This window comes from Terrapene carolina, unplaced genomic scaffold (assembly GCF_002925995.2).
Source record: "Terrapene carolina triunguis isolate 2854851 unplaced genomic scaffold, T_m_triunguis-2.0 Scaffold242, whole genome shotgun sequence".
Taxonomy (NCBI): domain Eukaryota; kingdom Metazoa; phylum Chordata; order Testudines; family Emydidae; genus Terrapene; species Terrapene triunguis.
Genome location: NW_020664593.1, coordinates 3808729 through 3833885, shown reverse-complemented (window position 1 = coordinate 3833885; position 25157 = coordinate 3808729). Strand labels below are relative to the sequence as shown.

General features: G+C 49.1%; 1 protein-coding gene across 1 annotated transcript in view; it reads right to left on the bottom strand.

Moving 5' to 3' along the window:
• Positions 1–17873, bottom strand: part of FSTL1 (follistatin like 1) — a 75809-nt gene extending 57936 nt beyond the window's left edge. The window contains exons 1-2 of the mRNA XM_029912767.1: positions 17746–17873; positions 17533–17589 (exon numbers count right to left, since the gene is read on the bottom strand). Of these exons, the coding sequence (XP_029768627.1) occupies positions 17533–17589; positions 17746–17748 (60 nt within the window). The 5' untranslated portion in view covers positions 17749–17873. The remainder of the gene's footprint in view (positions 1–17532; positions 17590–17745) is intronic.
• Between the last annotated feature and the right edge of the window lie 7284 nt (positions 17874–25157).

Here is a 25157-nt window from a genome sequence, read left to right as displayed (position 1 = left end):
TGGCAGGGATTGTGCTATGAGGACATAAAGAGCTAAACATGGAGCAGTGGAGGCAACATAGGTCGAAGGGTGGAGATAAGAAGGAAGGAGGGGAATTATGTATTCATGAACATAGGGCTATAATTAAGACTAATGGGATGAAATAAGGAAAGGGAATATGTATTTACCTTATTTATTTGAGAAGAATATAAAAAAAAACTGGCTGACTTGGAGAGATATTAGGTTGTGGCTTTGGGTATGTCTACACTACGGGATTACTCCGAATTTACAGAATTCGATTTTGGGCAACCGATTGTATAAAGTCGAGTGCATGCGGCCACACTAAGCACATTAATTCGGCGATGTGCGTCCATGTACCGAGGCTAGCGTTGACTTCCGGAGCGTTGCACTGTGGGTAGCTATCCCATAGTTCCCGCAGTCTCCCCCGTCCATTGGAATTCTGGGTTGAGATCCCAATGCCTGATGGGGCAAAAAACATTGTCGCTGGTGGTTCTGGGTACAGCCTCACCCCTCCCTCCGTGAAAGCAATGGCAGACAACCGTTTCACGCCTTTTTTCCTGGGTGAACTGTGCAGATGCTATACCACGGCAAGCATGGAGCCCGCTCAGCTCAAGACAGCAGTCATGAACATTGTAATCACCTCGCGCATTATCGTGCAGTTTATGCTGAACCAGAACCTGAAAAACCAGGCGAGGAGGAGGCTGTGACTGCAGCGCGGCGACAAGAGTGATGAGGACATGGACATGGACACAGAATTCTCTCAAACCGCGGGCCCCGGTGCTTTGGAGATCATGCTGTTAATGGGGCAGGTTATAGCCGTGAAACACCAATTTTGGGCCCGGGAAACAAGCACAGACTGGTGGGACCGCATAGTGTTGCAGGTGTGGCTGCGATTCTTTCGCATGCGTAAGGGCACTTTCATGGAACTTTATGACTTGCTTTCCCCTGCCCTGCAGCGCCAGAATACCAAGATGAGAGCAGCCCTCACAGTTGAGAAGCGAGTGGCAATAGCCCTGTGGAAGCCTGCAACGCCAGACAGCTACCGGTCAGTCGGGAATCAATTTGGAGTGGGCAAATCTACTGTGGGGGCTGCTGTGATGCAAGTAGCCAAAGCAATCGCTGAGCTGCTGCTACCAAAGGTAGTGAGTCTGGGAAATGTGCAGGTCATAGTGGATGGCTTTGCTGCAATGGGATTCCCTAACTGTGGTGGGGTGATAGATGGAACCCATATCCCTATCTTGGCACTGGAGCACCAGGGCAGCCAGTACATAAACCGCAAGGGGTACTTTTCAATGGTGCTGCAAGCACTGGTGGATCACAAGGGACGTTTCACCAACATCAACGTGGGATGGCCGGGAAGGGTTCATGACGCTCGCGTCTTCAGGAACACTAATCTGTTTAAACAGCTGCAACAAGGGATTTACTTCCCAGACCAGAAAATAACCATTGGGGATGTTGAAATGCCTATAGTTATCCTTGGGGACCCAGCCTACCCCTTAATGCCATGGCTCATGAAGCCATACACAGGCAGCCTGGACAGTAGTCAGGAGCTGTTCAACTACAGCCTGAGCAAGTGCAGAATGGTGGTAGAATGTGCATTTGGACGTTTCAAGGGTCGCTGGCGCATGTTACTGACTCGCTCAGACCTCAGCCAAACCAATATTCCCATTGTTATTGCTGCTTGCTGTGTGCTCCACAATCTCTGTGAGAGTAAGGGGGAGACCTTTATGGTGGGGTGGAAGGCAAATCGCCTGGCCGCTGATTACGCACAGCCAGACACCAGGGCAATTAGAAGAGCACACCAGGAAGCGCTGCGCATCAGAGAAGCTTTGAAAACCAGTTTAATGACTGGCCAGGCTACAGTGTGAAAGTTCTGTTTGTTTCTCCTTGATGAAAACCCGCCCCCTTGATTGACTCATTCCCTGTAAGCAACCCACCCTCCCCCTTCGATCACAGCTTGCTTTCAAAGGAAATAAAATCACTATCGTTTAAAAATTATGTATTCTTTATTAATTGATTATAAAAAGAGGGAGAGAACTGACAAGGTAGCCTGGGTGGGGTTTGGGAGGAGGATAGGAGGGAAGGAAAAGGCCACTTCAAAAGTTCAAAATAATGACAGCCTTTTGCTTGGGCTGTCCACTGGGGTGGAGTGGGCAGGTGCATGGAGTCTTCCCTCCCCCCCCCCCGCGCATTCTTAGGCGTCTGGGTGAGGAGGCTATGGAACATGGTGAGGGGGGAGGGTGGTTATACAGGGGCTGCAGCGGCACTCTGTGATCCTGCTGCCGTTCCTGAAGCTCCACCAGATGCCGGAGCATGTCAGTTTGATCACGCAGCAGCCCCAGCGTTGCATCCGCCACCTCTCATCTTGAGCATCTCTCCTCTCCTCACGTTCGTCCCTCATGGCCTCACGTTCACTGGCAGCTTTCCTGTACTGGGATAGGGTGTCCTTCCACTCATTCAGATGAGCTCTTTCATCGCGGGTCGATTGCATGATTTCAGAGAACATTTCGTCTCGCGTGCGTTTTTTTCGCCGCCTTATCTGAGATAGCCTTCGGGATGGAGGAGGGAGGCTTGAAAAATTTGCAGCTACGGGAGGGAAAAAAGGGAGAGAAGTATTTAAAAAGATACATTTTACAGAACAATGCTTATACTCTTTCACGGTGAAAAACACTATTCACATTACATAGCACATGTGATTTTGGCACAAGGTCGTATTTTGCATCTTAATATTGAGTGCCTGCGGCTTTGGTGTTAGAGATCACAGACGCAGGTCCGGGCAACAGAATTCAGCTTGCATGAGGCCAGGGCCGCCCGGGGGGGTGGGGGGGGGCAAGTGGGGCAATTTGCCCCGGGCCCCACAGGGGCCCCCACGAGAATATAGTATTCTATAATATTGCAACTTTTTTTTAATGGAAGGGACCCCCAAAATTGCTTTGCCCCAGGTCCCCTGAATCCTCTGGGCAGCCCTGCATGCGGCCATGGTAAGCCATTGTCTTTCGGCTTCTGCAACCTTCCTAAAAGTAGCGCCCTCCTTTCCCACATACCAAGCAAAGCCCGTTGAGTACTGCGGTTTTCCTGTTAACGTGCAGCAGCAGAAACTAAACTAACCTCCTCCCCCCATCCAATTCTCTGGGATGATCGCATTATCCCTTCCCCCACCGCGTGGCTGGTATCAGGGAAGATCCCTGCAGAAACCAAACTAACCCCGCCCCATCCAATTCTCTGGGATGATCGCTTTACCCCTCCCCCCACCGCGTGGCTGGTATCAGGGAAGATCCCTGCTAGCCAAATGCGAAAAGCTCAGCGCCAATGATCCACCCCCACCCCGCTTGGCTAACTGCAGGGAAGGATTTATTTTCAGCCACAGGCAAACAGCCCAGTAGGAATGGCCACCTCTGTCCCCTTAATTAAATTCCCGTATTTCAACCAGGTTACCATGAACGATATCACTCTCCTGAGGATAACACAGCGAGATAAAGAATGGATGTTGTTTGAATGCCAGCAAACACCGGGACCATACGCAGCCAGGCTTTGTCATGCAATGATACCAGATTACTTGCTACTAGCATGGCGTGGTCAAGTGTCCTACCATGGAGGACGGAATAAGGCTGCACTGCCCAGAAACCTTCTGAAAAGGCTTTTGGAGTACCTCCAGGAGAGCTTCATGGAGATGTCCCCGGAGGATTTCCGCTCCATCCCCAGACATGTTAACAGACTTTTCCAGTAGCTGTACTGGCCGCGAATGCATCCCAAGTCCTCAGGGCAAATTAATCATTAAAAAATGCTTGCTTTTAAACCATGTTTTATATTTACAAAGGTACACTCACCAGAGGTCCCTTCCATGGCTTCATGGTCTGGGATAATGCCTTGGGATGGTTGGGAGGGTACTTCAGTCAGGCTGAGAAAAAGATCCTGGCTGTTGGGGAGAACGGAGTGCTGCGTGCTCTTCGCAAGCTCGTCATCCTCCTCCTCCTCCTCCTCATCTTCCCCGTCCGCAGAATCCTCAGGCATGGCTGAGATTATCCCCACCTCAGAATCCACGGTCAGAGGTGGGGTAGTGGTGGCGGCCCCCCCTAGAATTGCATGCAGCTCAGCGTAGAAGCGGCATGTCTGCGGCTCTGCCCCAGACCTTCCATTTGCTTCTTTGGTTTTCTGGTACGCTTGTCTGAGCTCCTTAACTTTCACATGGCACTGATATGAGTCCCTATTGTGGCCTCTCTCCATCATGCCCTTGGAGATTTTTTCAAATGTTTTGGCATTTCGTCTTTTGGAACAGAGTTCTGCTAGCACTGAATCCTCTCCCCATATAGCGATCAAATCCAGTACTTCCTGTACGGTCCATGCTGGTGCTCTTTTTTGATTCTCCGACTGCATGGTTACCTGTGCTGATGAGCTCTGTGTGGTCACCTGTGCTCTCCACACTGGGCAAACAGGAAATGAAATTCAAAAGTTGGCGGGGCTTTTCCTGTCTACCTGGCCAGTGCATCCGCGTTCAGATTGCTGTCCAGAGCGGTCACAATGGTGCACTGTGGGATAGCTCTTGGAGGCCAATACCGTCAAATTGCGGCCACACTAACCCTAATTTGAAATGGCAATACCGATTTCGGCGTTACTCCCCTTGTCGGAGAGGAGTACGGAAATCGATTTTAAGAGCCCTTTATGTCGAAGTAAATGGCTTCGTTGGGTGGACAGGTGCAGGGTTAATTCGGTTTAACGCTGCTAAATTCGACCTAAACTCATAGTGTAGACCAGGCCATTGTCTCTGCAAAGAATAGGAAGGAGGCAGCATAATATGGGACATAGAAAGCTAGACTGGCTAAGACACTAATGACCAGGATTTGCAAAAGTGACTACTGATTCTTGGCACCAACTTGAAACACTGTAAAAGGGTCAGTTTTTCAGCAGATGGGTGCTTGGCCATTCTGAATCTCAGGCCCCTTTAAAGTGTCTCAGGTTGGGCAGTAGCCACATTTGAAAAGCCTGGCTTAATAAGTGCATTGTAGGGAACAATTCTGCATGACAGGGAGTGTGCTTATCCCGTCTACACACACTTCTTGAGTGACCGAACGTATTAGGCCATCATGCCTCTAAAGCATGAGGCCAGTTTATTATACTCCAAACAGGCCTCTCAGCCAATCAGAACCAGCCCTGCACTACCAGATTGTCAGGCTGCCCTATAGTTAACTTGGCTGTAGGTAATAGGACTGAGAAAACACAACAAATCCAGCCATCTACACACCCTTATTTTGTAACATTAGAGTCCTGACTCTTCAGCATAGTGAACACAGAGACCTGCACAGGGATTCTTTCAAAAGCACAATACAGACAGCGTGAGTTAGTCGGGGATGTGTAACAGTGTGACGAGGCATACTATACCTCTTCTCTGCCCCCTGCTGGAGGTGCCCCCGCCCTGACACACCGGCCCAAAGAACAGTGTCACCTGGGAAGGACAGGCAGTGAACTTAGGTCTCCAAGCACTTCCATCAGGCATTAGCAATCTGGACTCCTTAGGTGACATAAAAAGGTTTGCCTGCTTCTCCTAAGAGGAGGTGCTGGGTGGTGCTGGGGCAGGAGAGAAGCTCACTGGATCTAACCCAGAACATCCAGCCCCAGGTCATGGCCTGACAATCTGACTGCACCTTCAATTACAAAGTGTGACAAACTTTCTCTGTTGTGAAGTGTGACAGGGTGCTGGACAAAGGGTTGCAGATTCCGCCCTCTGTGTCATCCACTCCTCGTTAGGGGAACAAATTAGTGGGGGCTGGAGGTAACCTGGCCCTAACTGGGGAGGCGGAGACAGCTGCTACCTAATTAGCCTGGGGCTGCTTAAAAGCCTCAGGGGAAGGAAGTCAGGGAGAGCAGGATGAAAGGGAAAAGGCGGGGAATGGAAGCAGGGAGGTAGCGCTCCCCTCCCTGCAGATGGTGAAGGGTTACTTGTACATAGTGAAACGGTGGTGGGAACAAGCCTGACAATAAAGTGCACCAGTGATTACTAAACCCAGGGTCTCTGAGTGACTTTGTGAACCTAGCAGAGGCAGAAGCCAAGGGGGCCCTGCCACACTCTGCTACGTGGAATTAAAAGTCCAGGTGGCTATTTTTGAGATGAATGTCTATTAACTGTTACTAGACTAGCAAGGGGCTGCAAGACCCCCCCCCCCCCCCCCCCCCCCCCCCGTCACACCAAGTGAGCTGGGACACTCAGTGATAGTGGACCACAGTGTTGTTTTCACAAGGTAACAATAATCAGATCTCTTGCCAGGCGAAGCTGCTTTTATCTGGGTGGATATCGTGCTGTAGCTGACAACCCTGAACACTGAAGTCCTTTCTTTGGCCACAGAATAGGTGCAGCCTGGGCAGTGGCAGAGCAAGCTTCCCTCACGCCACCCCCTATTGACGTGACTTAGCCCCAGCTGGAGCCTCACCTGCAGGGGCAAAAGAGAAATGAAGTCTCTGTGGCAATTCAATCCTGGGCCTCTCTGCTGAGACGGCCCCCATGAGTACCCTATATGGAAGGTTATTTTAATATTCCTCCTACCACCACCCCCACCCCCACCCCCACCTCTAGGGACAGGAATGAGCTCACCAGCTCACATCACATGGAGCCACCAACCAAACAGCCATCAGACTTGCAGTTTCTCTCCTATAGAGTCAGGCCTGGTCTACATGTAAAACTTAGGTCGGCAAGGCTACAGCACTAGCATGTGACAAATCCACTCCCTGAGTGCCGTAGTTAAGCCAACCTAACCCCTGGTGTAGATACAGCCAGAGTGAAGGAAGAATGCTTCTGTCAACCTACCTACTGTCGCTCAAGGAAGTGAAGTTCCTACAGTGATGGAAAAACCCCTTCCATCACTGTAGGCTATGTCTACAGAGTTATGCCAGCATTGCTACATGACCCAGCTATACAATTGGAGTCCCCGCAATGTAGACAAGGCCTATGTCCTCCAGGAAGTGTAGTAATGCACTTACAAGAGTTCCTGTACACTCTTCATGCAGTCTTTGGGTTTCCTGGGACATACTCCCTGCTGGGTCAGAAACAAAGCAGCCCAGGGCAGGGCAGTCACAAGCTACAGTACACGGGGTAGTAGGAAGTTTGTTACCTCATTGCAATACATAGTCCCTGTTCATAATAAAAGGTTCATCTTGACACTGGTCTGCCTGTCAGTAAGATACTACAGTTTCTGCTGATGCAGGCCAAATTCAGATCAGTGACCTAAAGATGAATGGTCCAGTTTCACTACCTAAGCTGTCCATACTCCTGGATTCAATGAACTGTTCTCCAACATGAGTCTACCCTCTTTCAAACTGGATTACAATCCTTTCAAATCATCCATTCCCACTGTCCCTGGAGAATGTTACTTCTCCCAAGCACACACAACAATCCAGATGTGACTAACATGACCCCTGAGCTTTGAGGGCTGGAAACCAGTTCCTCATATACGGTGCCCTTTCCTCAACCATAAAGGAAAAGAGCAGCCAAAGACAAGGCTGAAGACGAAAGCCCAAAGGTAGCTTGGCACATCTGCAAAGAGTTACAGCATGCAGCAGGAAAGCAGTTGGCTTCGGGCTACAATTACCTGTGCTCTAATGGCAGGGGTCCCAGTGGCACAGAAAGGCCTCTAGGAATTGCATTCCAGACTGATTAGTCATCAAATAAACAGCCCCAGACTGTACACCTGGAGCAACACCCAGACTGTATACCACCAAGGGCCGTGCTGGCAATGTGCCAGCAACTTGAGGGTTCTGCCTCATTTGTATCTCTCCTGATGGACGCATAGGAACGCCTCGTTTTTCACCTGAAGTCTTAGGAGCTGATCAGCTTTATCCTTGTGCGGAAGTTACAAGGAGGGACTAGCCAAGGGCTGTATTACAGGATCCTGAGAGCCAGATTTGGCCCTGAGGTTGCAGTTCGTTGGGCCACCGCTATAGATGGAGATTTATTGTCCCATACTGTGTCCTAAGTATGGACAGATTTCTTAGATCGGCACATTTCTCTCTGGGCTTCAGTCACGCATCAAGCTACTCTACCTCCCACTCCAACTGACATTCTGAATCTCCACTGACTTTCCTGCTTGGCAGAACAGGCACCTGAGAAGACTTAACTATGAAATCAACAGTGAATGGAGCTTTGTGATGAAGGTTTATGGTTTTGAGTTCTTACCAATATTTACCAGTGAAGGCCAGTTAAAGAAATATTCTCACAAATTTACAGGCAATCTGCAGGGAGTGAGGTGGGAGCAAGCCCCACCTACTGGCTAGATCATCAAGATTTTGGCTTCTACTCTTAGCTCTGTCAAAGATTCTGTGTGACCCAGAGTGTAAAATTACAAAGAAACCACCTTTGGCTGCAGATAATCTTTCCAGCTATCAGCATATGTTGAAATGCCAATTTCTGGGGGAAATCATCAAGAACAAGATAACTCCAGCAATATCTAGAGCAGGGGTGGGCAAACTTTTTGGCCCGAGGGCCACATCTGGGACTAGAAATTGTATGGCGGGCCATGAATGCTCACAAAATGGGGGTGAGGGCTCTGGTTGGGGGTGAGGGCTCTGGGGTGGGGCCAGAAATGAGGAGTTCAGGGTGTGGGAGGGGGGATCAGGGCAAGGGGTTGGGGTGCGGGAAGGCGTGCAGGCTCAGGCTGGGGGTGTGGGCTCTGGGATGAGGAGTTTGGGGTGCAGGAGGGTGCTCTGGGCTGGGACGGAGGGGTTCGGAGAGCGGGAGGGGGATCAGGGCTGGGGTAGGGCGTTGGGGCGTGGGGAGAGGCTCAGGGGTGCAGGCTCCGGGCTGCGCTTACCTCAAGCAGCTCCCGGAAGCTGCGGCATGTCCCTTCTCCGGCTCCTACATGGAGGCACAGCCAGGGGGCTCTGCACACTGCCCCATCCACAGGCACTGCCCCTGCAGCTCCCATTGGAGCGCCAGAGGGGGCCATTGGAGCGCGGCCATTGGAGCGCGTAGGAGCCGGAGGGGGGCCATGTCGCTCCAATGGGAGCCACGTGGAGCAGCCTCCAACCCTGCACCCCGGCTGGAGTGCCGGAGCGGGGCAAGCCCCAGACCCTGCTCCCCAGCAGGAGCTCGAGGGCCAGTTTAAAACGGCTGTCGGGCTGGATGCGGCCCATGGGCCGTAGGTTTGCCCACCCCTGAGTTAGAGTCCAAATGTTTCTGACCTGTTCAGTTGGGGTTCTGGTCCGGGAGCTGTGCAGACACTGCACTGGTGATGGTGGCTGATGATCTCCTGTCAATGGATGAAGATTAGGTGCCCATGCTTTAAAGTCCATGGACTCCCGGGCCACACCTCAGCCCCTCCTCTGGCCTGCTCCAAACCCTGCCCTAGCCTAGCTTGGGACAGCTGCGGTGGAGCATGAGGCGTGCACAGTCACCCTGCATTCCTACTCTGAAAACTGTCCCTTTCTCTTGTCATGTTACCTAGTCTTTCAAATCCTCTGTCTGCACTGATTCCTCTATTAGGATTGCAGCAGCACCTACCTAGAGATCCAGGTCAGGGATCAAGGCCTCACTGGGTTAGGCACTGTACACACGCATAATCAAAAGATAATCTCCACCCCAGAGAGTTTACAGTTTTAGGGTGGTATTACTCGGAATAATGGGATGAAATAAGCAAAGGAAAATTTAGGCTGACCAGCAGGAAAAGCTTGCTACCCGTGAGAACATTAGACAGTATAATAGTGTTTCAAGGAAATGGTGGGCATCATACCATTTGGGACAGAAGTGGACTGGGTACAGCCCCGGAGCACTATGGGGAACCACCCTGTGCTACTCAGCAGGAGATGGACTGGATGGGACCTAACAGATCTTTTCCATCTGTAGCTCCTATCTCTTGGCTGTCTGGTTGCATTCTGGGTGTGTTTCAGAGAGCAAGGGAGGAGTAGTTTACCTCCCAATGATATAAAAGCCATTAAGCCAGCTCCTACTTTCAAATCAGCCTTTAGTCTGCTTCACCACATTTGCTCAGCTGCTTGAATGTGGGATTGAGGGATCCAGACACAGCTGAGCTAAGGAGACACGAGATCCCCTTCCCTGCAAATCCACCTGACCCCCTACCCCTTCCTAGCCAGCTCATCACAAAGGAGCCTCCAGCCTGAGTCCCAGCCCAGTGGGTCCCAATATCTTTGCTGTGACTGACTGGTCACAAAGGCTATTCTTTAATTTAACTGTACAGTAACTAACAGGAATCAGCAACAACATCTGGGCCTCCAAGTATTTACTGCAGGAATTAGGGAACTAGGGAGTGGAATAGGAAATCAGACTTCACAGGGCTCAGGGGATTGGGAATAGGCTCTACAGACGTTGACCTCTAAGTAGCTGGTTTGAGTTGCAGACCAAGCAAATAATAATCAATTATTACTATCTGATGTCTGCTCAGTAGCCTAGGTGAGATGAATCACTGGTCTCAGCCCATTTCAGAATTGTTAGGAGCTCATATTGCCATCAGTGGCAGCATAAATGACAATGATTATCATCAGTCTTATATGGTGCCCATCACCATGTGTTCGGAGCACCTTGGTATCTGAACTGGCAGCTCCAGCAGAGAGATCAAGGACTGACTGGGGGTCACGGGCTGGAACTCCCCTCTGACCACTAAAGAAGGTCAGGGTTGAGACACATTGATGGAGTGACAGGAAAATCTTGCTTAAACACAAGACATAAGCCTCTAGGCCTGGTAATCCAGCACCTTATTCATTATCTACATAAAAAGATTCCAGGATTGTCACTCTGTGTGTCACTGTTATATCTGCTGAATCAGTGTGAAGCAATGGAAACAGCCACACGCATGGCTGAGCACTAGCTCTGTTCAGAATATCACCAGGTTCAATTATCACTGGGATTTACGGTCCGTTATCATCCAATTTTTAAGTTCTCAACCATTTTGGGATTTTTTACACATGACTTTATGACTTACACCCCTGTGACAGCCTGGGCTTTCAATTACTAGTTATTATTTATACTATGGTAGTAGTACCTAGGACAGGGGTGGGAAAACTTTTTGGCCCGAGGGTCATATCTGGGTGGGGAAATTGAATGCAGGGCCATGAATGTAGGGCTCGGGCAGAGGGTTGTGGTGCAGGAGGGAGTGCGGGGTGTGGGAGGGGCTGCAGTGTGCAGGAAGGGACTCAGGGCAAGGGATTGGGGCAGAGGAGGGGTGCAGGGTGTACGAGGGGGCTCAGGGAAGGGGGTTGGTTGCAGGAGGGGTGCAGGGTGCAGCAGGGGGCTCAGGGCAGGGATTTGGGGTGCGGGGTGCAGGAGGGGTTCGGGGTGCGGGCTCCGTCCCGGCATCGCTTACCTGGAGTGGCTCCAGGATGGCAGTGGCATGCAGCGGGGCCAGGGCAGGCTCCCTGCCTGCCTGCCCTGGCCCCGCACCGCTCCAGGAAGCGGCCAGGACCATGTCCCTGCAGCCCCTGGGGGAGGGGGAGCACAGGGCTCGCGCTGCCCTCGCCTGTGGGTACCTCCTCCGAAGCTCCCATTGGACGCGGTTCCCTGTTCCTGGCCACTGGGAGCTTCCGGGGAGGTACCCACAGGCAAGGGCAGTGCGCGGAGCCCTCTGCCCCGCCCCTGCCCCCAGGGGCCGCAGGGATGTGGTGCCGGCCGCTTCTGGGAGCGGCGCGGGGCCCACGGCGCCACCTGAATGGCAATCCCACAGGCCGGATCCAAAGCCCTGAGGGGTCGGATCCAGCCCGTGGGCTGTAGTTTGCCCACCCCTGGCCTAGGAACTTCAATCAAGGATCAGGGTCTCATTGTGCTGGGCTATGTACAGATATGTACAAAGAGGACAGTTCCAGCTCCAGAGAGCTCATAACTGATAGACACACAGGATGACATAGAATACATTAGAACCCATACCCACAGCTTAGAGCACCCACAAACTCTGCAAAAATTTAGATCTAAGTCCAACTCTGCTGTTCAGACCCGTCTCTAAAATAAACCAGAGTATTAACAGTTTTAGTCTTTTCTTTTGATAACACCAAAGACACCAGCCTGAGGGATAAACCTTTACAGAGAACGTTCACTTTGTTCTTAGATCAGCTCAGACTCTGGAATATAGCAGAAACGTCTATAACAGAGGCCCCCGTGGAGACAGACACAATCTGGCTGAATGAGGCACTTCTGGGAATCTCAACTGGCTCCTGGGATGGGATATGAAAACAAAGTCTGGTTAACAGGAGTCTCATTACTTTGGAAGGATGCATCTGGCAGAGTTTTGTCACAAACTTTCATCTGTACAAAGAAAAATGTTCCTCGACATGTAACATCACACAAGAAAGATCAAAGGTGCCCCCAGTCCCTCCTGATGAGGAAGCAGCTGCTCCAATAACAGCAGCTGGAGCCCATGCAGTAGGCAACACTATGAGTTTCAATCACTCCCCTCGTCTTGTGTGGGGAGAGGATCTGCACACTACGCTGCCTCTCACCAGCAGCTCCCTGTTAATTACAGGCAAAGAATTTGTGCTCTGGCAGATGAAGGCCCTCGCTGCATGCTGGTGAATTTGCACAGCCCAGACTTGTCAGTAAACAGCAGCTTTGTTTGCAGAGGGATGCCACAGAGTCACATACACTCATGCATTACACACTCTACATTTGTCATATTCTGAAGCTGGCAATATCTACCCAACCAGCCCAGGCTGCTGAATTCATCCTTGGTAACATCCCTATGTATAGGCAGTGTGGTGTAGGGGTTAGAGCATGGCACTGGGTTCTTGGGACAGAGCTCCGAGGTTCTAGTGCTGATTCACCTACTGATTTAGCCCTCAGTCCTGCAAGGTGCTCAGCTCTCTGGCCTAATACAGCACAGCACTTAAAGTTAAGCACATGCTTAAGTGTTTTGCTAGATTGGGCCAAAGGATTCAACACCCTGCAGACCTGAGCACTTGCTGTGTGGCACTAGCTAAGTCACTTCTCTAATGCATTTATAACGTGCCCATCACCATGGACATGCAGGTCCAACCACCTGCCAAGCGGAGACGCAAAGGCAGGATTCCAAGGCGGTGGATGGTGTCAGAGCACAAATATCAGACAGGACAAAATTCAAAGAAATGTTGAGTCTGATATTGCTTCTAGTGAAGTCAATGGCAACATTCCCATTAGCTTGAAGCCATGTCTATACCAGTAGACAAAGGCATGCTGTAGTTTTGACACACCTTAGCTGGTCAAGGTAAACTACTAGGGTTGACCCCTGCCAGCTAACACATGTTCAAATACAAATTGTCCTGTCTACAATAGGGTTTTATGTGTTAAAAACTGGTAAAACTTTCCCATATATACAAGTCCTCTGACCCCGTAGAGACAACTGAACAGAGTGTCTGGATTCGTTTCTTGTTAACTGGGTATTTACATACTATTCCTTCAGTACCCAGGGATGAGATATGCACCATATAGGAGACTTAGAGGCTTAAGGATTAACTTTTAATACACTCATTTTCTTTCCCATGGGAGAGGATATGGCGAAGGTAAAAGACATTTTGAGTCTCGCTTTCCTCCCTTCTATCCCATCCAATCACCTCACTATAAACTCTGCTTCCAAGAATCAACCCCTGTACCCAGAGAAAGGCCAGCTATGAACACAAGCAGTCCCATCTTCATGGCAGCCCCTGCGACACTAGCATATAAATCTTGCACTGAGATCCTGATCCCTCCAACTGAATCATCCAACACGACCAGGGGGCAGGAGCGGGATTCCAGATGCTGACCCCAGAAGAGAAAGATAAATAGAACTCCAGGAGCGTGATGGCTGGATTCCATCTGGGTGGTAGGGCTCAGGGTCTACTGCTCTTGTGATTGTTACTGAGCTTGGCCAAGAAAAGCTCCCACGGTTTGGCAAGTCTACAATTTTCCAGTCTTCACAAAAGAACTGCAGGAACCCTTTTTGAAGCAATTTCTTCTCAAGAAAGATTACTAATGGGCCTAACAATAGCACTGGGGTGAGTGCAGGATAAAAACCTAGACAGGTAGAGAGAGAGATACTCCAGCGGAGCTTAGTAGCAATTTTCCCTACATAGGGACTACAGGTTTAATGCCCAGTGTTAATTTTCTGAATACACTGAATGGCACTGAACACCGAATCCACCAAAAGCAGACAACAACTAGAGAGGTTATCATCTCTGAAATCTAAAAGAGGCACACAATATGTTTCTATGACGTGTACTTAACTGCAGAACAAAACGTACTTATATTTAGACAATATTATTGCATGTCACTGACATATAGCAATAATACATAGCACTTAGATAAGGGGTTTAAACTTCATAGTGTTTTCTAAACACTAACTAGTTAGTCTTCAAACACAACCAGCTTCATAAGACAGGTAGGCCAGGATTTCCCATACCATGTGCCGGTCATATTTAGGTATCTAAATGGTTTGACTTTCAAAAGAGCTGAGCACTCACCAGCTTCCACAGACTGAAATGGAAATGCAAGGTGCTTGGCACTTTTGAAAATCAAACCATCTGTTCAGATACCTAAATCCACACTGAACAGCCTAACTTTAAACCTGGTTTTGAAAATTTTGGCTGTTAAGTTTTTATTATCCCAATTTTATAGATGGGAAGATTAAGGCACAGAGATATTATTGTGCCTAAATTTGGGCATCAAAAAAAATTAAGGCACCTACAAATCCTTTCACATAGCAGCCTCTGAGTGTGACCCTCCTTATAAATTAAAAACACTTTTTAAATATATTTAACACCATTACAAATGTTGGAGGCAAAATGGGCTTTGGAGTGGAGGCTGACAGCTCACGACCCCGCACATAATAACCTTGCGACCCCCTGAGGGGCCCTGACCCCCAGTTTGAGAACCCCTGGGCTACCCAGAATACTAGTAGCACAGCTGGCATCAGGGTCCAAATTCATCCCTGATCTAAATCCACTGGCTCCTACTCTTGTGCGCAGACCACTATCATGGTTATTATTTAACATTTATATTGCAGTTGTACCAATGCACACCTTCTTACAAAGAGATTTTGTCTTATACATTGACCAGAATTAATTACAGTTTGTTTACTATTACTGAGGCCTTGTCCACACTTGTTTACCCTTGTGGCAGTGTGTAGGATTCATGTAGCTATACACCATAGTGACAGAGGCAGGCTGAGTCCACACTCACTGTGGTGTGTACCTACATGTGGAAGGCTCCAGCCTGGGGAGGCAGTGAGTAAAGGCTCCGGCAGCGGGACAAGACACTGCTAAAAAAGGCAGTGTAGACTCGGGAAGCACTGCTTGGGTGTTTAGACTCTAGAGAATCGTGTAGAATATATACCCTGGGGGTCATGCGTGTACGACACTCTATGCTACTCACCTAAGCAGTGCCTGACCGTCTACCCTGCTGTTTATACCCATGCTATCTGGGCATGCATTATCTGTACTCTACATGCCACTCTAAGGCTATGTCTACACTACAGCTGGGATCGACACTCTGAGATCGATCACCGGCGGTCAATTTAGAGGGTCTAGTAAAGACCCGCCAAATAGACAGCAGATCGCTCTCCAGTCGACCCTGAACTCAAACTGACGAGAAGAGTAAGGTAAGTTGATGGGTGTAGACCCTGCAGTAACTCGACCTAAGGCACGTTGACTCCAGCTACGTTATTCACGTAGCTGGAGTTGCATAGCGTAGGTCGACTTACCGCAGTAGTGTAGACATAGCCTTAGTGTTGACCTATCCTGTGGCTACATCTCCACTGGGAGATGGGGACGTGATTCCCAGCTTACATAGACATACTTGTACCAGCTCTCATCAACTTAGTGCATTAAAAACAATAGCGTAACTGCAGTAGCACGGGCAGCCGCAGTAGCGGCACGCGTTAGCTTCCCCGAGTATGCACCCATGGGATCCAGGTAGGTTTGTACTCAAGGCGAATAGTCTATGCCGCTGATTGCTGCGGCCTGTGCTGCCACTGCTACACTACTATTTTTAGCACACTAACTTGATGAGAGCTAGTGCAAGTATGGCTACATGAGCAGGGAATCTCGCACCCCCAGCTCCAAGTGTAGACGTGCCTAAGAAGATGGATAAAACTGTTTCCTGTTTGAATTCCAGCTTCTTGACGTATGGAAATACTGACTGTGTAAGATGTCAGGCATTAAGAGAAGGCTAGTATTACTGTATTATTATGCACATAAAAATGTGAGATGTTAATACATGCTATAGCTCAAATCCACTCCCTCTCAGTTTTCATGGACACTGCACTAAGGCCGGTTTGGCAGTGTTAGCTGTGACCCCATCACCTTTCCATCTCACCTCCATTCCTGGCATGCCACAGTACTCTGAATTTTTCATCTCCTCAGCAAGATGCTGATATCTGGGGGAGTTTACTGGAGAGCTTTAGTTTCTGGGTTTTTTTAAAAATCTTTTGTATTATTCTAAATCCTGTCTCTGCCATAACCATGGTAGTGAGGACAATGGGTGGGAGGCAGAAAAACGAGTTGTTTTGTGGGAAATCAGATGTGTTTATACATTTTTAGGCAGAGCCAAATTGTGATGCTTCAGGGTGTGGCTAGCCATCTGTAACAAATGTGAAGGGGGATAAAATGCAAGTGGAAAGAAAGATCCCCCCCAGGGATCTCTTTTCTTCATAAATGCACATTCTGTTTCTCGCCCTAGTGCAGCTTGAGTTCATTTTCTTTAAATCACTTCCACATTTTCCTGCCTTAATTATAAAATAGTTTGTTTCAGACCTCACTTTCACGAAAGCTGTAGCACCAGGAATTCAGACACTGCTTATTTTCTATCAACAGACTTTTGGGTTTATGAGTTTGGAGTTAATAGCTTTTAATTCCCGAAGAAGGTCAATGCAGTAAAAAAGGAAATGTTCAGAGAAAGTACAGTCTCACTTTAAAGCATGAAAGTGCAGTAATATAAACACAAGCTATTCACACAACAGGACTTAGGTTTTGGCAGAGGATTTACAGATCTAATATAGTGCATGGGAACAAAATTCTGTTATGCTTTTTAAAATATAAAAAGGCACTAACATTAAACCAGGCAGATGTAACTTTAGCTACCCAAAGGAATACATAACAAGGATCTCCATTCACACTTATATGCTGAAACTTTTACCCCAAGAAAAAAAATTACTTTTCCCAACTGTGGGTGTATTTTTCACCAAATGAAACTGTTTGAAAGCTTTGGAGGGAGAAACTGTTAATTGTTTAAATTGCTCGAAGGAAAGTGTAAATAATCAAGGGCGCTTTTCAGAACCCCCCAGAACCATTACTTCTTCCAAATACCCACCCCCGCCATCTATTCTTTCCCCCAGTTCCCCTGCTTTGGACGCTTTGTCTCCCCTGGTAAAGGCAGACATTTGCGTTCATGCTCATCCGCTGACTAGATTGCAGGTTCGAACTTTGCAGCAGATCAAAGCTGCTCGCGATTCGTGGGATTACGAGCACGAACCACCCCAAATATCCCCGTGCTCTCCTCTGGGTTTGCAGCTACACTTAATAATATGTCGGGTATGTGCGCGAGCTGGAAATCTAGTCATGGTAAAAAGTGCCCAGGGAAGCCCGGAGCCCCTCACATACCTCAGCGTGGAGCCGGGCGATGGCCACAAGGGCAAAGAGTGACAGACTTTTCCAAATCTGCAAAAGAAAGAAAGAGAAAGAAAGATGCGTGAGAGGGGGGCAGGGAAAGAAGGAGGCGCCCCAGAAAACTTCCTCGGGATCCCCTCTTCTGAGGTCCCCTTCCCCACCCCTCCTAGCACCAGCCTCTCCCTCCCCAACCGCAGCCCCGCTCACCATGTTGCTCCTGGCTCGGGGAGAGGGGCGCGAGTGGGGCAGACTGGGCGAGAAGCGGAGAAGGAACCTTTGCTGCTTTTCCCTTCTTCTTCTTCTGGAAATTTGATCAGGGCTCTGGGAGGGAAGCGCTTCCCACCCCCACCCCCCAATCTGCCTCCAGCTCCGCCCTCCCCGCCAGCCTCCCCTGGCCCCCTTCACCCGCTCCTCCCTGGCTCCCTCCCCTCCAGTTCCTCCCCCCCCCCCATGTGAGTCCCGGCTGCTGCTAACCCAGGGCCAGCAGCGCTTGTGAGCCGGCGCTGACTCCTCCCGCTCCGGCTCCCTAGTGGGAGGGACCCAGCGCTGCTATGGGGCTAGGAGCCTAGGGGCTGAGGCTTTCCATACATCTCGACCATGTGCAGGCACAGGCCCTGCCGAGCCTGCCAGCCCCTCCAGGGGGGCATCAGGCTGTGCCAAGGAGTCAGCCTTGCCAACCCTCCAGGATTGGCCTGGAGTCTCCAGGAATTAAAGATGACTCTTTAATTAAAGATTATGTCATGTGATGAGACCTCCAGGAATATGTCCAGCCAAAACTGGCAACCCTACAGGGAGAGGAAGGTGCTCTCTGGTCGGGGGAGGGGGGAGTTGCCCAGCAGCTGGAAGGGGGAAGAAATGGGAGGTGGGTGGGGATGAGTCCTATCCTGTGTGTCTCCCCCAGCACTGAAGCGAGGCTACTCCAATCTGGGAGCTGCACAAAGGGAGAGGGTGGAGTGGGTGCAGCAGTGACATAGCTTAAGAGTTGAATTTTGGGTGGGCCCCAACTTCTGGTAGATGGGCAGTCACGCTAGCTGGACCCCCCGTGAGGCGCCCCAGGGGCACGGAGGCACCTGCTGGCTCCCTGGTTGGCAGAGGGGCAGTCACACCTGCCCTGCAAGTAAGAGGCTCTGGGGCCAGACCCAGAGGTGCAGGACCTCTTGCGGTGGGGGCTGTAAGTAGGATTGCGAACCCACCAGGGTTTATGCTGGAGTCTCCAGAAATTTTAGTAAGAATTATGTGATGAAACCTTCAGGAATACGATCAACCAAAATGGGCAACCCTAGCTCCAAGATGCAGTGCCCTCCCACCTCCCAGCCCAGTGCCACATGCTCGCCTCCTTTCCGACCTGTGGCAAAACAGCTTCACAGGTTCCACCGCTGCAAACGGCTACAATGCCCCACCCCAAGCAAAGGCCGCCACTCACCTGCTGGCGCTGCTCACACCCTGGGCGCAGGTCTCCACGTGACAGCAGCAGCCAGGCTCAGGGAGCAGCACATGCCTCATCTGCATGTGTCGAGAAGGGACTGGACTCAGCACGGCTGCTCAGGAGCTCTCCAGGAAGGTGGTGGTGCTGGTGGCTCTGAGGCCCTGTGGCTGGCATGGCTCAGCCCACACACCACTCTGATACATAGCAGGAGCAGGGCTGCTCTGATGCAGGTGCCTCGAGCCTCTGGGGCACAAACCTGGCATCAGCCCCTGGCTGGCCTCAAGCTCCCTTCTGCCTTATGCTGTGTGCCCAGAGGAACCAATGGGAGCTGGGTGTTCTTCCAGTGGAGGTGGTGACTCCTCCAGGGAGGAATCAGTAGTTGCGATGGCGGTGGTGGTGCAGGCTCACAGGCTCAGCTTTGGGTGGGCCTTGGTGGTAATTGGGGGGAGAATGTGGACTACCCGGGCCCACCTCTGCCTACACCCCTGGGGTGCAGTAAGTGCCAGCCATGGCCTCCTTCTCTCTGATTCCTTTATGTTTTGGCTCAACAGAGACTACACAGTGGAAAGATGGTGGCTGAGATTTGGGCCTTGAATGTCTGGAGGTGTAGCGGTGTGTATGAAAAATGCAAAGACCCTCAACACTCTACTGTGGCTCTCAATAATGTTTCAGGAATAAATAATGGTACTATCATGTTTTTCTATACACAAAGACCAGCCATATATATTCAGTCCGAATGACATTTGCTTTAGATTAAGAGAAGAAACAAAAAAGAACAAAAGTAAACTCACTGAGAGTACAGTGTGCATCTCTCTGTCACAGTCTGCACAGAAAGAACACAAAATGGCTGATGGCCTCCATAGACAGCAGAGTCCTTAAAGATTTAAAACTGCTGTATACAGAAAACAAACACATAACAGTCACATAACTGAGTACAGCACACTGTCTGATATATCTTTCACTTCTATAGCTGAAAATTCAAAACTTAACATTTAACAATGCAGACCATGGGTGAGGGGCACATAACAGCTAAATACTCAAGAACATAATCAGTCAGGTATGAGAGGGGTAGCCGTGTTAGTCTGGATCTGTAAAAAGCAACAGAGAGTCCTGTGTCACCTTTAAGACTAACAGATGTATTGGAGCATAAGCTTTCGTGGGTGAATACCCACTCCATGCGTCTGACGAAGTGGGTATTCACCCACGAAAGCTTATGCTCCAATACGTCTGTTAGTCTTAAAGGTGCCACAAGACTCTCTGTTGCTTTATAATCAGTCAGGAATCCTTGTGGTTTATGTATTGTATATATAACAAAGAGTTTGGATCAGAAGCACTAGTGAGAGGAAAGCTATTGCCTCTACAGTAATAAAATTACATACATCAGTATTTCCAATCACTGCTGCTATTAATCCAAACTCCTTCTTACATCTATAGTATCTGAGTCACAAAGGACCACAAATTATGTATATATTTCCCCAAGCACTAACATTGTTAAAAAACAGTTGATATTGCTCAAGGCCAGGGCATATGCTACCAAGACAACTATAAAAGAGTCAGGAAATCACTAGTTAAGTCCTCACCCAAACCCTTGTAGCCTATAACAATGATATCACCTTCTCCACATTATCTCAATCAGATCCACCACACATATGCCTCTGCCTTCCACCTCCATACAAAATGTGCACCCGTTAACCATGGCTGTGTGGAGTGGTTAGAAATGGGTGATTTCTAATTGTCTGGAACATTAGGGTGCTGTTGTGTAGAAGCTGATGGTTAGTGTGTATGGGGCACATTTTTGGCTGATGGTTAGTTGGAGGATTGGTAATGAAAGGAATTCTTTGTTTTTTAAGTGGAAAGAGTTTGTCATGCTGAGAAATTACTGTTTATAACAGGGGTAGGCAACCTATGGCACGTGTGCCAAAGGCGGCATGCAACTGATTTTCAGTGGCACTCACACTACCCAGGTCCTGGCCACTGGTCCGTGGGGCTCTGCATTTTAATTTAATTATAAATGGAGCTTCTTAAACATTTTAAAAACCTTATTTACTTTACATACAACAATAGTTTAGTTATATATTATAGACTTATAGAAAGAGACCTTCTAAAAACATTAAAATATATTACTGGCACGCGAAACCTTAAATTAGAGTGAATAAATGAAGACTCGGCTCACCACTTCTGAAAGGTTGCCGACCCCTGGTTTATAACATTTGCAATAGTGTTGTTTAGATGATGTGATGAGGAAATATGGTGTTGTGGATTGTTTTTTCCATAGCTGATGTTTGTTGTTGTAGTTAGGGGACACATTTTGTGTGCAAGTGGAGGTATTTGTGTTATCCTGAATTAGCAAATGAACTTTTTAGGGGCTGGATTATAACCCTACAATCCATCCTGAGAAAGGGTCAGCATATAGCTGTGCTTCCCCAGGAGCAGGGCAGGAACCAGACAGGGACTCTGAGACCTGTAAGTGAGGCTCACTGTGTCTCGTGGAGTATGTCTTCACTCCAGAGTGCACCTGGATTGGGTACCAGGTCTGGGCACCTGTGTTGGGTACCAGGTCTGGGCACCTGTGTTAGCATAGCCTGGGTGTGATCATCCACCCTGTTACATCATCCTTGAAGGATATCTGCGTAGCCCCATCCACACTGGTGCTACAATAGCCCAGATGAGGCACTAGGACCTGAAAGGGCATATTCTATGGGTCTTAACATTGCACTAAGCTGTGCTGCTCTAGGGATTGTTTCACAGTGTACTGTGAGAGAACTTGACTGTCCTTCCTAGGCAGCAGGGTGGAAGTGTTCTTAGCCCACCAACTCAGTAAAGTACAGCACTTCCAGCTTCCCACTCTAGATTTCTGTCTGCAGGCTCCGTTCCAACTGATGCTAAGGCATGGATCCAGCTCAGGACAATGGCCTCTTCTAGGTGTTGGCATTAATGCAACTCTCATTTTGGCAACAGCAGGAAAATGAAGGGCATGAAAGATGGTGGAGGGTATTTTGGAAGTGGCTTGCTGCCCCGAGAAGGCAATGGCGGGCCCTGTTGAGACTACACAGGCTGCATGCAGATATAGTGGAGTGGGGACAGGTGATGCAGGTTTTAATAGCTATGGATTCCCCCTTTGCTGGCCGGCAGTTCTGGAATAGGATCACAAGCCCAAAGTGGTGGAATTACATCATCATGTAGACCTGGGATGACCACCAGCAGCTCCAGAACTGCCACATGAGGAAGCAGACCTTCATGGAGCTGTATGAGGAGCTTGCCCCAATTCTCCAGTGCCAGAATATGCAAATGAGGGAGGCTGTACTAATACAGAAGCGGGTCGCTATAGCCATCTGGAAACTGGCTATCCCAGACCGCTACAAGTCCATGGCTAGTAAGTGTGGTGTTGGCAAGGCAACTGTCACTGCTGTGGTGATGGAGGTTTGCAAGGCAATTATTGATGGGATTTAACCCATAGGTGGTGAAAATTGCTAGTAGCTGGCTTTGACTGAATGGATTTCTGAACTGTGCTGTGGCCACTGATGGCACACGTGTGCCCCTGTCTGGCCTTGCCCCCTCAAGCTGCACATGGGTATGTCAACCAGAAAAGCTACACCTCACTCATTATGCAGGCCTTGGTCAACCACTGAGGGAAGTTCATAAACACCAATGCCCGATGCACGGGCAGGATGCATGATGCTAAGGTACTCTGGAGAGCTGGCATCTTCAAATTTGGACAAGAAGGGACTTTATTTCCTCACAGTAATATGGATATCAATGGGATGTGTGTGTGCCCACAGTCATTTTAGGGCACCCAGGCTATTCTCTACTGTCCTGGCTCATGACACCCTACCCTGTTTAAGAGCACACAGCAGAAGGTGCCTTAATTCCACCCTGAACAGTTGCAGGCTGGGGATGGAGTGTGCATTTGGCCGACTGAATGTGAGATGGTGCTGCTTGCACTCCTGTTTGGATGCCAATGTGTTCAATGCCATTCATGTTATTTGGGCCTGTCATTCACTGCACAACATGTGTGAGGAGAAGAGAGAGAACTTTTGCCAGGAAAGAGTCAAATACAGTGCTGGTTTATATGCCCAGTACAGGCAACCAGCAAGCATCCCTCTGATAGATAGGGCTGGGTCCAGGAAAGCAAGGGAAGTAAAGGATCCCTGTGTACCCACATCTTTGCTTTGCAGGGGATAATGTGGAATACTCCATGTGTACATATTTTGTACTGTACTATACATATCAGTCTAACTATTGTTAATTTGTGACTTTAATACCACCACAGGTCATGCAGTAGGACTTCATATCTAGGCTGCCTCTGATAATGTTTAATGCTACAGTCAGTATGAGAAAAAACACACACTGCAGCACTGTGACATTCCCCTTGTGTTATCTGGACCCCTGGTGTTATCTGCTAGGTCACTCCAATCCTTGACTCTGGGAGCCAGCCTTACCCTGCTGTGCTGTGAGAACCCCCACTCCTAGGCTGTTCATGCACAGCCTCTGGCATGTAAGCTGCTCCCAGCTATGTGAGTGAGCACTTTTGGCCAGCCGCTGCTTGGATTGTGCAACCGAATGACACTAGCCAATATCTCCGGTCCTAGACACAACCCTAGGAACCTCCGTCTTGCAGTGTCCAGTTATGCCTGCTGGACGCTGCAAGTTCGTCAATTTAACAAAGAAATCGATATGCTATCCGAAGGGGAGTCTCTGACACACCTCAAACCAAAGGCACTGCTTCAGGTAGAATAAACAAACAAATTTATTAACTACAAAAGATATACTCACTTAAAATCTAAGTCAAAACACAAGAAGCCAGATTTGGTCAAATGAAATAAAAGCAAAACGCATTCTAAGCTGATCTTAACACTTTCAGTGCCCTTACAAACTTAGATGCTTCTCACCACAGACTGGCGGGTTACCCTTCAGCCAGGCTGGCCCCTTTGATCAGCGCTTCAGTCACTTGGTGGTGGTGTCTGTAGATGGAGGTGGAAGAGAGAGAGCATGGCAAACATCTCTCCCTTTTATCATGTTCTTTCTTCCCTCTTGGCTTTGCCCCTCCCCCCCCTTTCAGGGTCAGGTGAGCATTACCTCATTGCACTCCCAAACTGACGAAGGGAAGGGGGGTGACTCACTCAAGAGTCCAACAGATCCTTTGTTGCTGCCTAGGCCAGTGTCCCTTGTTCCTGTGAAGCTGGGCTGGGTTTGTCCCATACATGCCCTGATGAGGTGTGAACTGCCCCTCTGTTCCTGGAGAGTTTTGCCTGGGCTTGTTTCAAGCCATGAGGACACATTTTCAGCATCATAACTATATACATGAAATTACAACCTATAACATTACTATAACAATGCTCAGTGTATCATGAGCCTTCCGAAGACACCTGACATGACAAACTTTGCATTGGATACCACACAATCATATTATAAGGATGAACATGGGGGGCAGGGTGTCACAAGCACACACACATAAATCTATATATATATATATATAAAAAAAAAAAAACTTGTGCTGACCCATATCCCTGCATCTGTAGGCATTGCTTGGCTTGCACTAATAATCTCTGCTTTGCATGCATATAGTAGTGTATGCCACAATAAATCACTGCTTACGTGTTTAAATTCTCCCCCCCCACACACACACAGAGAAGCCCTCTTGGATCACATGTGGCCAGGGAGAGGGCTGGGGGAAAGGAGAAGAAAGGGGATAGGGAAATGGAGGTTCTTCCCCCCTCAAGTGAGGCAAAACCACCCACAGCATGTAACATCCCCCATAACAGTAATGAGATTGGTCATAAACCAGCAAAACTAGCCTTCCTTTGTTATAATATTTCCCATAACAATGATGGCAGTTGCATCTTACCCAGCTGTTGTAATGCTGGTTCCTTCGCTGCTTCCTCTCCTGGCTAGTCCTCTGCTTCCATCCCAAAAAGTTCCTGGGACTCTGGGCTGAGTTCATAATGGCCGTGCCCCAAAGCAGTAAGTATCTGTCCCATCTCCTCTAGTTCATCTGTCCCATGGATCTATCCCATCTCCTCTGGATTATCTTCTCTCAGGGTCTCTTCTGGCTCCTCTCATTCACCAGCCCCTAGTCCAGTAATAACACCAACTGCTTTCAAAAGCCCGTCCAGCACAGCATGGGGCTCCAGAACAGCACAAAGTACCTGGTCAAACTCCTTGTGGTAGGAGCAGGTCGATAGTTGTTGGACTG